Raw genomic sequence first — 16,165 nt, forward strand, 5'->3', positions numbered from 1 at the left:
TGCCTTTCCCTAGACTTCAACCTTCATCTATCCTTAGGGGAAAGAATAAAGGCCAGTAGCTAATCTTGAAAAATCTGGAATCAGATTACTGCATTTAAAACCTGACTTCACCGCTCACACTGGTCTTGTGATCTCAAGCAAGTGTCTTAATATTTCTGGTCCTCAGTTTTCCCACCTTTGGATGGGTGTGGAGGTCTGAGCCTGGGGCACTTGGTTGGCTCAGTTGGAAGACTGTGTAACTCTTGATCTCAGGGTCATAAGTTTGAGCTCCATGTTGGGTGTAGAGATTACTTAAAAAAGAAAGAAATAGGGGCGCCTGGGTGGCTCAGTCAAGCATCCAACTCTTGATTTCAGCTAAGGTTCTTGATTTCATGGTTCTGTGCATTTGAGCCCTGAGTCAGGCTCTGCTCAAATGATTTGTACATTTTTAAGACCACTGGCATATTCCAACAAATTACTTTTCAGAAAGATCATACCAAATTATAGTCCTGTCAAAGGTGTGTTGGAACCAGGAGAAATCATTCAGGGAAACACACACACACACACACACACACACACACACACACAACTTTGCTAAAATAATAGGTAAATACATTTTAATTTATAAGTTTATATATTCTGGGGCACCTGGGTGGCTCGGTTGGTTGAGCGTCCAACTTTGGCTCAGGTCATGATCTCATAGTTTGTGAGTTCCAGCCCCGCACTAGGCTCACTTCTGTCAGTGTAGATACTGCTTCAGATCCTCTGTCCCCATTTTCTCTGCCCTTCCCAGGCTCATGCACACTCCCTCCCTCTCTCTCTCTCTCTCAAAAATAAATAAACATTTATAAGTTTATATATTCTAGATAACTGAAGAGTGGCATATAAAACAATGGGTCTTGTCATTTCTTCATCTGTGACATATATACATACATTTTAAACATTATAATTTTTCCTGTTGATATGTAGGAGCTCTCTGTGTATTGACGATATTGAAGATATAACTATATCCTCTAAGTTTTAAATATTTGTCCAGTTCATTATTTACTTTTTACTTCAGTTAAAAGTGATGTGGATGTGTCCGTGTATATATTTATTTTAGGAGCAGGAAGAGAGGAACTGAACCCTTCTCTCAAACATAAACAGCTGTAATATGATACACACACATCACACACACTAGGTGATGTTTTTACTTCTACCTAAGACTTGAGCATAAGCTCTACTACGTCAAGCCTAACTAACCCAAACACATCTCCACCTTATCAGATATAAAGTCCATGGGAAAGAGAAGTCTACATTGTTTGCACCAGAAATGTGACCAGACAGAAAACACATCAATCTCTTTAAAAAGTTGCAAAGAAGCAACATGTCATCTGTTCCCCTCTCTTCCACGCAGTCTTGAAAATACTATCAAAGATTTCATTGAAAGAATTTTCACTAGTTATACCAGGTCCATTTTTGGGATAGTTTTGGTTTTTACAAATTTACAATAGTGTAAATTGTAAAATTTTAAAATAGTGTCTCTCAAATTGTTTCCAAGAAAGAATATCTAGGGTACTTGCCTAAGCCTTCCCCAAGCCCATCCTTACCAACAGCCTCCTTGTCCTGCTGCCCTCCACCCCCAAACTCTTTTCCCAACCTCTTCTCCCTTTAGTCCACACAAACAGTCCTTTCTTACAGCTTTTCACCCTTGGGATCAGAGGGGAGGGTCTGATAATGAGTGCATGTACACGAGGGAGAAGGTTAGGGGACTCTCTCAGGAGACCTTAATTCATGGTCTCAAATAATTAATTTTTTTAATGTTTATTTATTTTTGAGAGACAGAATGTGCGCAGGGAGGGGCACAGAGACAAGAGGAGACAGAGAATCCAAAGCAGAGTCCAGACTCCGAGCTGTCAGCACAGAGCTGGACGCGAGGCTCGAACCCACAAACTGTGAGATCATGACCTGAGCTGAAGTAGGACGCTTAACCGACTGAGCCATCCAGGCGCCCCTTGAATCATTACTTTAATGATGGGAACATCTGGCTTGTGAAAACAATCTTTGGGTCAGGAAGGCTTTTAGGAATTTTTCAAAACATCCACACAGGTGGCTGCTACTCCCCCACAGACTTACATCCATCTATGTGGGAAATCACATTCTGTTGTTTTTTTTTTTTCAATAGTTATTTATTCTAGATTTGGACTGCAAGCTCTGGCATCCCCAATGCTGTGTATAATGCCTGACACATGTTGTGTCTAGATAAAAAATAACTGTTAAATGAACAAGGGGACTCTGGAGCCCAGCTGCCTGGGTTCAAATCCTAACTCTGTCATTTATCAGCTGTGTAAACTTGGACAAGATTCTTAACCTTTCTGTGTCTCATCTGTAAAATGAGGATGATAATATTACCTATCCCACTTGGGAGGACTGCATGAGTTAATGCATGTGAAAGTATTTCTGGCAGTGTGTGGCACATGGAAAGTGCTGATTAAATGTTAATTATTATGACTATAAATAAGGAAGTATGTTACCAAAAGGAATCAGCATGAACAAGAAGCTCTTCATGTTCTCAATGTATTTATCATCTAGTAGGTGAGATCTGGCAGAACACAACTAAGTACAATAGGCAAGCAACGCCAATGAGAGGTTCCAAGTGCTATGGGAATTCTGAGAAAAGATCATTTTGGGACAGAGGGACAAAGAAAGTTCACGTGGAAGATGCAGTGTGCTCATGCTGTTTCCTGGAAGGGTTTTACATGGTAGGATGGGCAACACCTTCTGGGGAAAGGGATGGTATGTCAGTTGGGGCTCCCTAAGAAATAGACACCAAGATAGGATTACACCTGCAGAAGATTGATCGGGGGAACTGTCTGTGAAGGGGGAAGACCTGAGAAGGCAAGGAGAGGCTTCACCACAGTGAAGGTCTGACCCCTGCAAAGGAGAGGGGAAAGAAAGAGGGCTGGGGAGGAAGAGTCTCAGATCCAACTCAGTTGTGAGGTCTTGACCACACCAATGGGGAGTCCTCAAGTCAAGGCCACTCTTCAGAGGCATCTGGGTCTTGCAGGAATTAACCACATTAGTATTCTCTTGCTAAGTAATTGCAAGTAGCCCAAGAGAAGCTCAGCTTTGGCTGAAATGTTGTGGTGAATCCAGAAGGCAGCAGCTAGATATCAAGTCAGTCATGCTGCCCCCAGTAGGGATATGAGTGGTACATTCTCATAGTTGCCACAACTGGGCACAAGAAACGTCATTAGTACCTATGTGTCCTTGAAACCATGGTTGAGTTTCAGTGAATATGTGCCATCACTTAAAATCAAATGCAAGATAATATCAAAGGGCTCTTTATCTTTTTAAACTAAACCACATTTACAAGAGCGAAATTACGTATCTACAGTTAAAAATTAGAAATACTTTTAAAGTATCTTTCAGATGTGGTTTCAGTTTCTAAAAGAAGACACAAAACTGGTTATGAAATATCTCTTCTGTAAAAATCACAGTTAAAAACTTGAATTGGGCATTCAGAACATACTCAGAAACAAAGCTCGACTAAGAATCTAGAAGGTAAATCCTTTCTGAACTGGTTGCTTAAGGAAGCGTATCGATCCAATGAGAAAGTGAGAAAACATTTTGCAAAGGCGTAAGGTGCCACATGAATATGGGATATCAGTGCAATCAAGTTACATCTTGTGTGAGGTTAAGTCACATTAAAGGCAAAAATGGAGATCAAAATTGCACCTGACAAGTCAGATGGTCCCGCAGCGAGAGGTGTGAGGGAAAGAAGACCACTGAGAACATAGTATGCCCCTGGTCCTGCCTGATGCTGCTCTGGGGTACATGGTCACCGAGCAGAAGGGCAGGCAACATCTGCACTATACACACACACACACACACACACACACACACACACACACACACATTTCCCCATTTGTGGCCAAGCATTTAATACAGAAGTTAAATATATTTATGAGATGACTCCACAGAAGAATAAGAACAGCAATCTTACAGATTACAATATTTCCTTTATTTAAGGGGATACATGGCACAGGAAAGGGAAGAAGACATCCTCAATTCCTATCACTACACCAGCAAGGAAACTAACTCAGCAGTTGACACTACCTCTTACTTTCCCAGAGAAAACAAAAGCCATGGCATGAGAGCTCCCACTGAAGACCATACTTTACTCCATTTTTACCCCCTTTCTCTCCACAGTTTCTTCAATTTTACTCTTTTATTAGTTCCTTCTCCTACATACATAAGCTCAACTTTGCTCAGCTCTTAAAAAATATAAGAAGCATATCTACACATATGTACCCACCCACCCATCTCTGATCTGGGATTTCCCCCTCTCATTCAGACATATTAATCTGTATTCTTTCCATTTCAAGACCCAGAAATATGACTCAAACTAGCTAAGCAAAAACAGGGTGTTACTACCACCTGCAGCTGAGAAGTTCAGGGGTGGAGATAGCAGACATAGCTGAACCTCTCACTCAACAGGGTCCAGTGGGCTCTTCTCGCCCTCCATGTCTCTGCCCTGCTTCTCTCTGAGTATGAACTCAATTTGAGGCAGGTGCCCTCGACACTGGGGAAAGATGAACACTAGCAGCCCATGCTACACCCTCATGGTTTGCAATCCAAAAGGATGGGAGCTCTCACTCTCCCGGCACCCGTGTTCCAAATCTCAGAAAGACTGAGACTCCCAGGCCATCCATCAAGGGGACACATCGGGTTTGGCTCCTATCCTATACTCAAGTCTTCCTGGTTCCCAACATCTACCCACACCACAGGATAAAAGCCACTGTACTTAACTCCATGTGGCCACACCATTACCCTCACACAAGTCCCTCCCTCTGCAGTCCCCTTGTCCCCAACTTCTCCTGCTGGGAAACCCTGTATTTGTTATTCTGAACCCACCTCAGACCTCATCTCCCTCAGGAAGCACTGGCGACCTCTCCAAGGCCAAGAGGCCTTTTTGCTGTGCCTCTTCTGCACCTTGTGTGGCCACCTCTGCAGCTTTGCCCGCTCTATAGAGGCACTAACTCCTTCATGCCAAATGTAGTTGTTTATGTGTCTGCGTCTCCTATTAAACCGTTAAGTTCTGGGCTTGTGCCTTATTGACCTCTGAATACACAGCCCTCCCGAGCAGACAGACAGATACATACACATCCTTACTCATTCACACTCTTGAAAAAATGTCTGTGGAACTGAAATTTTTTAAAATTCCAAAGACAAGATAGATCTTTACTACATTTATATATTATTCTGAATTTTACAGTACAATAACTTATATCCCTCCTTTAAAGGATAATTTTAAAATCTGGGGCACCTGGGTGGCTCAGTCACTTAAGCATCTCACTTCGGCTTAGGTCATGATCTCATGGTTCATGGCTTTGACCCCCCCATTGGGTTCTGTGCTGACAGCTCAGAGCGTGGAGCCTGCTTCAGATTCTGTGTCTCCCTCTCCCTCTGCCCCTCCCCTGCTTGTGCTCTGTCTCTCTCTGTCTCTCAATAATAAATAAATGTTAAAAACATTTTTTTAATAAAAAAAAAATTTTTAAATTTAAATTGATGGGCACCTGGGTGGCTGAGTCAGTTGAGTGTCCTACTCTTGATTTTGTCTCAGTCTATGTTGGGCTCCACGAAGAGCCTGCTTGGGATTCTCTCTCTCCGTTTCTCTCTGCCCCTATCCCGCTCGCATGTGCAAGCACACTCTCTCCCTCTCTGTCTCTTAAAATAAACATCTTTTAAAAATTTAAATGGAATGAATTTGCTATTTTGAAAGTGAATTTTTTTAAATAAACAATTCTCTACAGTTTTATGTATGGAAAGATAAGTACTCTAAACAGCTAGTAAAAGTATTCATACCCAATTGCCAGTAACGCACTTACAAAAAAATAAAAATAAAAATAATAAAAGTTTACATCAAAATATTCTAGGCTTATCAGTGATCTCTCTTCCCGGAAGTGGTCCCAAACAAAACATCTGAGCTCAATCAGACTCTTACCCTAGGTTCTTCCTTCTCACATCAGAACTACAGACATCCTCGGGGCACATGGGTGGCTCAGTCGGTTAAGCGTCCGACTTGGGCTCAGGTCATGATCTCACAGTTCGTGGGTTTGAGCCCTGCGTCGGGCCCTGTGCTGACAGCTCAGAGCCTGGAGCCTGCTTCGGATTCTGTGACTCCCTCTCTCTCTGCCCCTCCCCCACTCGCACTCTGTCTCTCTCTCTCTCAAAAATGAATAAACGTTAAAAAAAATTAAAAAAAAAAAAAAGAAGAAAAAGTACAGACATCCTCAAGCCCTAGAGGCAGGGATTGGTATATCTGCATTTCACGTATGTGTCTAAAGTTCATTTTATATTCCGGAGGATACAAATACTAACAGATACTAACATTTTAATGTTAGTAACTGATAAAAAATTAGCAAAGGGAGCATATGGCAAAATGACTTTGCTTCAAACAAGGTTAAATGAGAGAGACCACACTAAGACTGGCTGAAGAGCCTGAAATTGCACCTCCGACTTTGCTCTGGTTGTAGAGTGTCCTTTGGCAGTAATGTCCATGCAATATTGTACCACCTGTTAGGCCTGCCAAGGGCACAGAGAGGCCAATGAACAGAAAAACACAAAAGGAGTCTCTTTATTTTCTGCCATGCTGAAATCAAATGCAGCCTCAAGTCTCCCTAGAAGAATCTAGTAAAACAGAAGAAAGCAGCACAAGTCAAAGCAACATGTTGGGGGGACATGCAAAAACCCTTGGGCTTTTGTTTTTATGTTAACATTCACTGTGGTGGGTAAATATATTATCTGATATGTAAATATACTTCTGAGTCAGGTAACTAGCAGAGGCATAAAATGGGCTCCATAATCAGGAATCCTGGCTCTGCTACTTATGGACGGGGTGCTAACAGACAAGTAGTTAAGCGCACTGAGCCTTGGTTCCCTCATCTACAGGTTGAGAGTAAGAGCCTCCTACCTTCATCAGAGGTTGTGGGAAGATTCGATGGAACCATGACGACGATAGACAACCACATCGTAGCTTTTATCCTCTTATTAAGCTCCAGACCCCATGTCCAACAACCTCCCAGACATTTCCACTTGGATCTTGCCTTTTGCTCAGACTCAACACCCATAACACCAAACTCATCTTCCCCTATCATCAGCCAGGATCTCCTCCCAACTCCTCTGGTCCTATCCCTGACACTCTTACTCTCCAAAATGCCTACCGCCAATTATCAAATTACACAAATGTGTTTATTGCTTGTCAGACAACAGTGGAAATGGTAGTCTCAATCCTTGCTGTTAGCAGGCTCACTGGGAGCAACACTTAGGAAAACACAGTGAATCGAGTTATAAACACGTTCAAACCCAGCAATTTGACCTCAGTGGAATCTGTCCTAACGAAATAACACAAAATACAGACAAAGCTGCTTCCCAAGGTGTTTACAGTGGTATTATTTACATCAGAGAAAGAAAGAGAGAGGAAGGAAACAATTTAACCATCCAGGAAATGGTAAGCTAACTTACCCTGCACAGTTTCAACAAATGTTTGTAGTTAATAAAAATGAGAGGGGGAAAAAAGGTACGAAAATGTTAATAAGAAAATAAGTTTAAAAGGCAACATTTAAAATTCTAAGTGAGGGGCACCTGGGTGGTTCAGTTGGCTGAGCGTCCAAATTAGCTCAGGTCATCATCTCGCAATTCCTAAGTTCAAGCACCACACTGGGCTTGCTGCTATCAGCCTGTCAGTGCTGAGCCCACTTTGGATCCTCTGTCATCCTCTCTCTGCCCCTCCCCGACTTGGGCTCTTCCCAAAAATTAATAAATATTTAAAAAGTAAATAAATAATAAAAATAAATAAAATTGCTCAAGTGAACTTGTCCCTACCTAAAGCAATAGTTGAAATATACCAAAATGTTCCACGTTACTCTGTCCATATACAGAGAGCATTTGAGTGAGACTGCTCTCTCCTCTCTGGTTTCAAATATTTGGCCCAAACCCTGATGTCACATGATTAGACTTGACTATGGCCTCTCATCCCAGATCTCTTCTCCTTCAGATTGATCACTCCTCACCTGGCTTCTGCAAACCTCAGTTTCATTACTTTACTTAGACAATCACTAGTTCCTGCTGCATTGGTCCTTTGTAATCCTGCCCCTCCTCTCCATTCGTGGAGCATCTCATTTCAGACCCTTATAATCTGCTTCTTCACTGCCAGTAGTGTCACCCCTCCCCTCCGGTCCATCTTCCTGACTCTGTTGACAGGCAGCTCTCAAGTCTTATCATTTGACCTACTAAGAGTTCTTCAAGTGGGCCCTCTCACCTCCAAGATAAGACATGAGTTTCCAACTCAGACAAACAAGACCTTTTCTGATCTGGCCCCCCAGCTGCCCCAGCTTCTGCCAGTCAGGCCACCACTCCTTTCCCCCACCAGTATCCCCCAGTCCAACTCGCCGTTCTGCCCCCACCCCTGGCCCACACAGCACTGTAATCACTCATCTGACACTGTGAACACCCTCAGGGCAAGAGTTCTAGCACTCTATCTCATGACCAACATTACTCGATTCCCTCACCAGACAGGAGGAACTGGCAGGTTGGTTGGTGTTCCTCACCTTTACACATCATTGCCATGCATATTTTCACTGCCACCTTCCAGGTCCCCTTGCTTGGAACTGTCCTCCCCCTGCCCTTCCCAAATTCTAACCTTGCTCTGTCCAGTATGTAGCCACTAGCCACATGTGGCTGCTAAGCTTTTAAAATGCAGTTGGTTTGAAAGGAGATGTGCTGTAAGTATACAACACACACTAGATTTCAAAGACTTGGGGTAAAAAATATTATTTTATATTGATTACCTGTTGATATAATACATATTAGATCTGTGGGATGAAATAAAATGTATTATTAAAATTAATTTCACCTGCTTCCTTTTTTTTTAAATGTGGCTACTAAAAAATTTTAAATTAAACATGTGGCTCACCTTATATTTCTATTGGACAGAACTAGTCTAACCATCCTTAGGGCCCAGGATGAGTAAAAGCTCCTTCAAGATGTCCTTCTCTTTGTGCCACTCTTAATGATCTTTTTTGACCCCTTGAAATCCTATATTGAAGTCCACCATAAAAGCCACTATCTAAGTACAGACCATACTATATGCTTACTAATTACATCAAGTCTTCTTGCTACATCAATGCCATTTCTACTTTAGGACTCAGAGTAGACACTCAACTTTCAATTAAACATGGAATCTTTGCTGGGGCAAGACAGCAATACAGAGAATTTTTTTGGTTTGTGTTTTGTTTTGTATACTCATTTACTTTCCCACCGATAATGTCAACAATGCAGGGAGAATTGGAAGTCAGGGGACCTAAGAGCTCATGGTTCTGTTTGTGATTAACACAATATATACAGATCATTTAGTACATTGCTTGGCCCCTTGTAAGGTCTGCCTGTGCCTCAGTCTCCCCCTTTGTAAAATAAAGTTAATAATATCAGACCAATCTACAATATGTAGCCAGGTTGAAGTAGCTAAGCAAGTTCTAACTTGAACCATTACCATGACTGAGAAAATTCTACTTTCCACAGTTCATTGTGTGTTTCTTAGCCAGTTTTAGACTAATTTTTATAAAGAGAGAACAAATTCACAGCAATTATCAAAATATAAAGGGGGGGTGGGAAACTACCTATCAAAATACTTGTCCTATCCTATTAATGATGGGAGGAAAGTAATGGGAAACGGAACTGTTATATGCCTGCTACAAGCTGAAGTAGTTTATATATTAAGTCATAATAACCTTTACAAGGCAGACACTACCATACCCATTTGACAGAGTAGAGAAACTGAGGTTCAAAGACAGGCTAGGTAACTAACCAAAGTGATGAAGCCATAACTGCAAATTCAGATCAGTGGTATCATCTTTCTTTTTTATTTTATTTTTTTTTAATTTTTTTTTAACATTTATTTATTTTTGAGACAGAGAGAGAGCACATGAACAGGGGAGAGTCAGAGAAAGAGGGAGACACAGAATCTGAAACAGGCCCCAGGTTCTGAGCTGTCAGCACAGAGCCTGACGCGGGGCTTGAACCCACAGACTGTGAGATCATGACCTGAGCCGAAGTCGGACACTTAACCGACTGAGCCACCCAGGCACCCCATCATCTTTCTATGTAAAAAAAAAAGAACACCTTTATTATCACTTGACGATAAAATATGTGAAATGCAAGAGTATTACCTGAATATGCAAATAAAAATACAATAATAATGTATATTCAATTCTTTCAAATAGTTTTCTTAATCTTGGCCAATTACTATCTTTCAGATCAAGAGGCCATTTTTTTCTAAATAGGCTTTTTCTTAAAGTAGCAAACACGGGGCACCTGGGTGGCTCAGTCGGTTAAGCGTCTGACTTTGGCTCAGGTCATGATCTCACGGGCCATGAGTTCAAGCCCCGCGTCGGGCTCTGTGCTGACAGTTCAGAGCCTGGAGCCTCTGTGACCCTCCCCCGTTCATGCTCTGTCTCTCTCTGTCTCAAAAATAAACATTAAAAAAACTTTTTTTAAAGTAGCAAACAAATAGGGTATATGATATCCTAGGAACAAGTACATTAATGTACTGTTTTTCTTTAAAGCTTTTAATTTTTTATATATGTATCTATTTTGAAAGAGACAGAGAGAGTGAGTGAATGCACAATCAGGGGGAAGGGGAAAGGGGGAGAGAGGGAGAGGGAGAGAGAGAGAGAGAGAGAGAGAGAACCCCAAGCAGGCTCCACACTTGGCACCGAGCCTGATGCAGGGTTTGATCTCACAACAGTGAGATCATAACCTGAGCTGAAATGAAGAGTAGGACGATTAACCAACTGAGCTACACAGGTGCCCCTTTCTTTGAGGTCTTTAAAACATAGTTGTTAGCAAAAGTTTACATTAGACATTACAAGTAGAATTCCTCAGACACATTTACAAAAATCTAGTCCCTATGGATAAAGATTGCAGCAATAAAATAAACTGGATCATTCCACAAACAAATGCATCAACAAGAAACCTAATATCAAAGAACCTCTCTTTGTTACAAAACTGAGGTCATTATGAGCTCAATGAAATGAAAAAGAAAGTTCCTCAAAATAGGATATGCACCTTAAAGTGAAACCTCAATTACACAGCCTTGAAAACTAACTTTCTCAGAATGGTAACAATGTATTGTATATCTCTAAGAAACCAAACTGATCTAGGTTTAATTGATTCTGCCTTTACAAAATGTAGCCAACTTAATCCTGCAGACTTGGAAAGAACAAAAGTTCAAATTCTCTACCACAGGAAAACTTCCAGAGTATCAAATGCTTTAAAATACTGTTCAAGTCTCCTTTATCAAAAATGTCCCTGCAGTAGGTGTTAATCAGTCACTACTAAAAACTCTGCACAATGCAAGCTGTGTGTGCATGAGATTTTACTACAGGAAGCAGACAGTTCAGTTTACCAAGGACACCACATTTCACTTTCAAAAGTCTTGAAAACGAATCCCTCTAACAGTAAGTAACTAATTTATATTTCATTCCAAACCGAACAAGATAGTGTAATCTCAAGGAATTCGAGATTGTGAATAACTTCACTTGGAGAAACCAGGTAGGTGTGTGTTTTCTCAGAGGTGCTTCACAGAGTATAAATAGAAATACTTAGCAACCTTTAATCTCACGAACAAGATCTTTATTTAAAATTCTCACATATAAAATGAATTCTTTTATGCCATATCTCCTCAAGTGATAGGCACATTAGACTATGTGTCCTAAATCAGGTGATTTTTGCTCATTTTAAGAATACAAAAGATATCTAGAAGAAACAAGGTGTTCTTTTCTCACACCCCCACCCACGCAAAACACTATAGACAGCACAGGTGTTTGGTCCTTAACAAAAGTTAAGACTAAGTAGGTAAGAAAACAAAACAAAGCAAGGCAGCTACAGATCACATGCAGCAGGTGACAGGAAGCCTTGTGGACACCTCACACCCACAAGGACGAGCTTCATCACAGGTCAACTGCAGGGCCCCCAGGGCTCCACAGAACCTCCATCCAGCAGTCCATAAAAACGAAATAAGGCAAAGAACTATCACTGTCATCTTGGCAATAAAGAAGCAGCAGCCTCCTTGAACCCAGGAAAGCCACCCTTCCCTCCAAGAAGACAGGAGGAGCCCCCCTTCACACCAAGGACACAAAGAAACCTAAGCAGTCAGACCAAAAATAAAAAAAATAAAAATAAAAATAAAAAGAGCATGGGAAGAGGGATGACAGCTAAATTTAATTTATCCTGGGAGCACTTCATGTCTCAGTCTATTTGAAGACTCCAACTCAAAAGTAAAAATAAAATTTAAGAGGAGCGGGCCCACGAAAGAGATGACAGTTCAATTAAGTGTGCTGGGAACACTTAGGAGACTCAGTCTACTAAGGGTGTCAAGAGTCCAAAATTAAAATTAAAAAATAGGAGAGGAAGAGACAGTTCAGTGTGTGTGTGTGTGTGTGTGTGTGTGTGTGTGTGTGGAGCACCTGGAGTCCAGGATTTGCTGGGGAGGAAAGAGTCACGGCTCCACCGGCCTCGAGGTGACCCGGCACGAATCTGGGGTAAATTTACACTCTGGGCGACAGGGCAGAGCCCGAGGGCCAGAGTGCTCGCTGTTGGGGAACAATGCCGGGAGCCAGAGAGGAGGGTCTGACGCCGCCCCCCCAACCCCCGATGCCGTCTGCATCCCAGTCCCGACCCTCGTCCGGCCCGCGTCCGGGCAGGTGCCCCCAAGCCCGGCGCCCCGGCTCGCGCCTCACCCAGCAGCGCCCGCAGGTGCTTCAGGCGGGTCAGCACGTCCTTCTTGGGGTCCAGCACCTTCTGGGTGGACTTCTTCACATCCCCGTGGCTCCTTCGGGAGAACATCCCGCCGCGGGAAACCCGAGCCCCACCGGCGGGGCAGGAGGCGCCTGCGCCGCGCGAGTCACCGCATAAGGTCCGGGCTGGCGCGTGTCGCGCGGGCCACTCGCCGCCCCCCGCCGGGCCACCGCCGCTACCGCCGCCGCTTCAGCTGTGGCTCCAGGAAGAAGGGGCGGGCCGGGTCCGGCGAAGGGCGGTGCAGGAAGGCGGTGTCGACGCGGAACCGACGGCCCCGCCCCGCGGGAGGTGCGGGCGGGCGCTTCGGGCGCGGCGCAAGCGCGCGCCTTTCGGACCCGCCTCGCGGGGGCGCGCCCAGAGCGCAGAGTCGGCGCCGCGAATCACAAAGAAGCTTGCCCCTTGCACAGGCTGTACTACAAGTCCCAGAATGCACTGCGAAAAAAGTCCTCCAATCAGGCTGGAGTATCTTAGGCACGATGGGAGTCAATGGGTTAGGTCTGAGCACGTTCTTCCTCTTCAACAGGCCGTGTGCCGCAAGTTCTCCATGGAAATGTAGTTGTGCAGGGGGAGAGGCGACGCGACTTATGTTTCCAGAGTTCCCCAAGCCGCTGGACAGCATCCGCCAACCCCATCCAGAGAGGCGCAGAGCTCCCACACTTTCACTGCTTGGTGTGTGCTACCCACCCAGTTCACTCTAGTGCAACGTGAACCACAAAAACATCTCAGTAAGAAAAGTTTCAAGGCTTTTAAAATGCAAACCATTTTACGTTTTGGCTCAGGATTCACACCAGGAAGCGAATCGATGTCCCTCGACAATACTAAAATTGGAGCTCCAATTTCACACTAAAATGAATGGCTTTGACAGCAGGAAGAACATCCCCAGACTCTGGGTGAGGAGTCCAGCCAGTCCCCTTGGTTCCTGGGACCCAACTTCACTTAGGGTATAAAGTTCCCTTGCTCCTCAGGATCTTGTCTCTTGCTTTATATAGGAAGTGCACATTCTCTGTGTTGTGCAAGGCTGCATAAGAATCCAGTAGCAGAACCAGAAATAGAACCTGAGGGACCTGACTCTCAGGCCGGTATGCTTTTTAAGGCTAAGTGCCTGTAACCTCAAGCAAAACTTTGAGATGAAGGATGGCCTGGAGATTTCTTACAAGAGATCTGTAGCGTTACTTACTGGCATCTGGATCCTTTGATGCTCCAAATTTTGACAAAATTTGAGCAAGTACTTAAGCTGGCTGTTTAAAACCATGTGGTTTCCATCCAGTTAGGACAACACAACATTTTCTCATTCAGGGGAACCTGTAACTTGGGGCAAGAGCTGGGGATTTGCAATGCTTTGTATTCTCATAACTAGCATGATATTTAGACTCTAGAAGCAGTCGATAAAAGTTTGTTAAATAAGATGAATAAAGAGCTAAAATAGTCCTATTTATCTCATCCAGGCATGCAAAAACATATCTTCTGGTTGCTAGAGCCTCTCTTTATTTTTAGAGTTGTCAAAATAGCATTGATAGAATGAGAACATATTCATGCAAAGAAATATTATTCAGCTATAAAAATATATATTCAGCTATAATAAACCCAATAACATGGGTGAACTCAGATCCAGAGATGGAAGCCCCGCACCCAGGATGATGTCAGCCTGGGTACCCAGAGAACATCTCAAAAAGGGCCACAAACCCTCCAAGACTGTTGCAAGAGAAAAATAACCTTTTCTTTTAAAGCATTTTAGGTGTCTTTGTCACAGCAACTTGGACTGTACCTGGTTATACATAGTATGTCAGAGTAGTCACTGCCCCATTCCTTTAGAAGAAGATACCTTTGATTCAAAAAAATAGGATGGACTTGTCTTAGGGAATTCAAACTTTCTATTGTAGAGCAAGCTGTCATTGTAATCAAACATTTATGGAGCATCTGCTGTGTACAAGGCATGAATCTAAACCTTGAGGATAAAAAGATGTATAAGATACAGCCTCCTGACTTCCAAGGCTTCCAGTCTAGTCAAAGGGCAGAACAACTGAATAAACGAAGAGATAAATGACAACGTACAGTAAACACGTGACACTGCCAAAACTTGGTAGTACCAGAAGCAGGCATTCATGCACTAACTTCATCTCATCCATTATATCTAGCCTTTATTTGCTGATGAAAATGTAAAACTCCAGATCTTCTCTAAAAAAATGCAAGAAATATAAATTATTACTTTGATGGTTTTTCACCCACGTGTAATATTCCGCATGAAACAAAAATAAATAAAAATACTTGTCATATTCTATTGCTCTCAAAAATCATTCCTACTGGACGGTGACCTCCTTGAGGTCATTACCCTCTTTTTAATTAACTCTTTACCCCTGGAGTTTCAGAGTGCCAAGCACTTTACATACACTTACATGCTATTGAATAAATGCCCCACTTTCATTAATAATGATAATAAAATCAAGAGTTAAAAACTTGTAATGCAAATTAAAACTACCCTGAAATACCACTTGGATTGGTAAACAAAACAAAACAAAACAACCCACAAAATTTGACAGTACACTTTGGTAGCAAAGCTGCAGAAAACCATACCTGAAAGAAGTATAAAATGATAGTACAATTCCTATGGAGGGGAATTTGGCAAAATTATATATTGTTTGCCCTTTGACACAGAAATCCTACTTCTAAGAACCAACTCTGCCCCCACAAATATAAAACCACATGTGGAATGTTATTCCTTCCGCAAGTATTTATAATAGCCAATGTATTGTGTTGAATAGATATAGCCATATCCTAATCCCCAGAACCTGTGATTGACTTTTTTTTTCTTTTTTCAGAAAAAGGATCTGGGGCACCTGGATGGGTCAGTTGGTTGAGGTTCCAACTCTTGATTTCCACTCAGGTCATGGGACTGAAGGTCGTGGGACTGAGCCCCACACCGGACTCCGTGCTTACATTTTCTCTCTCTGTAATAAAAGAAACTTAAAAAAAAATAGTAAAAGGATCTTTGCAGATGTAATTAAGTTAAGGATCTCAAAATGAAATCATCCTAGATTATCTTGGTGGACCCTAAACCTATTGAGTGTCTTTATAAGAGATAGAAAAGGAGAAGACACACAGAGAAGGCCATGTAGAAATGGAGGCAGAGATGGGAGTCATGTAGCCATAAGCCAAATGATCCCTGGAACCACCAAAGCTAGAAGAAACAAGGAAATATTCTCTCTGGGAGTTTTCCAGAGGGAGCCCAACCCAGCCATCACCTAGATTTCAGACTTCTGAACTTCAGAACTATGAGAAAATACATTTCTGTTGTTTTAAGCCCCCTAGTTTGTGGTAATTTGTTGCAGCAGTCCTAGAAAATGAATACCAT

The 16,165-nt window shown here is 42.6% G+C and overlaps 1 protein-coding gene across 2 annotated transcripts in view; it reads right to left on the reverse strand.

Annotated features, from left to right (window-relative positions):
* The window catches only part of RALGAPA2 (Ral GTPase activating protein catalytic subunit alpha 2), a 329,438-nt gene extending 316,433 nt beyond the window's left edge, over nt 1-13,005 (reverse strand). For both annotated transcript variants that reach the window (XM_047068562.1, XM_047068561.1), the window contains exon 1: nt 12,759-13,005. In XM_047068562.1, coding sequence (XP_046924518.1) covers nt 12,759-12,864 — 106 coding nt within the window. In that variant the 5' untranslated portion in view covers nt 12,865-13,005. The remainder of the gene's footprint in view (nt 1-12,758) is intronic.
* Between the last annotated feature and the right edge of the window lie 3,160 nt (nt 13,006-16,165).

This window comes from Lynx rufus, unplaced genomic scaffold (genome assembly GCF_022079265.1).
Source record: "Lynx rufus isolate CCGP_SWC_20201006 ecotype Redwood Valley unplaced genomic scaffold, mLynRuf1.p SCAF_8, whole genome shotgun sequence".
Lineage (NCBI taxonomy): Eukaryota > Metazoa > Chordata > Mammalia > Carnivora > Felidae > Lynx > Lynx rufus.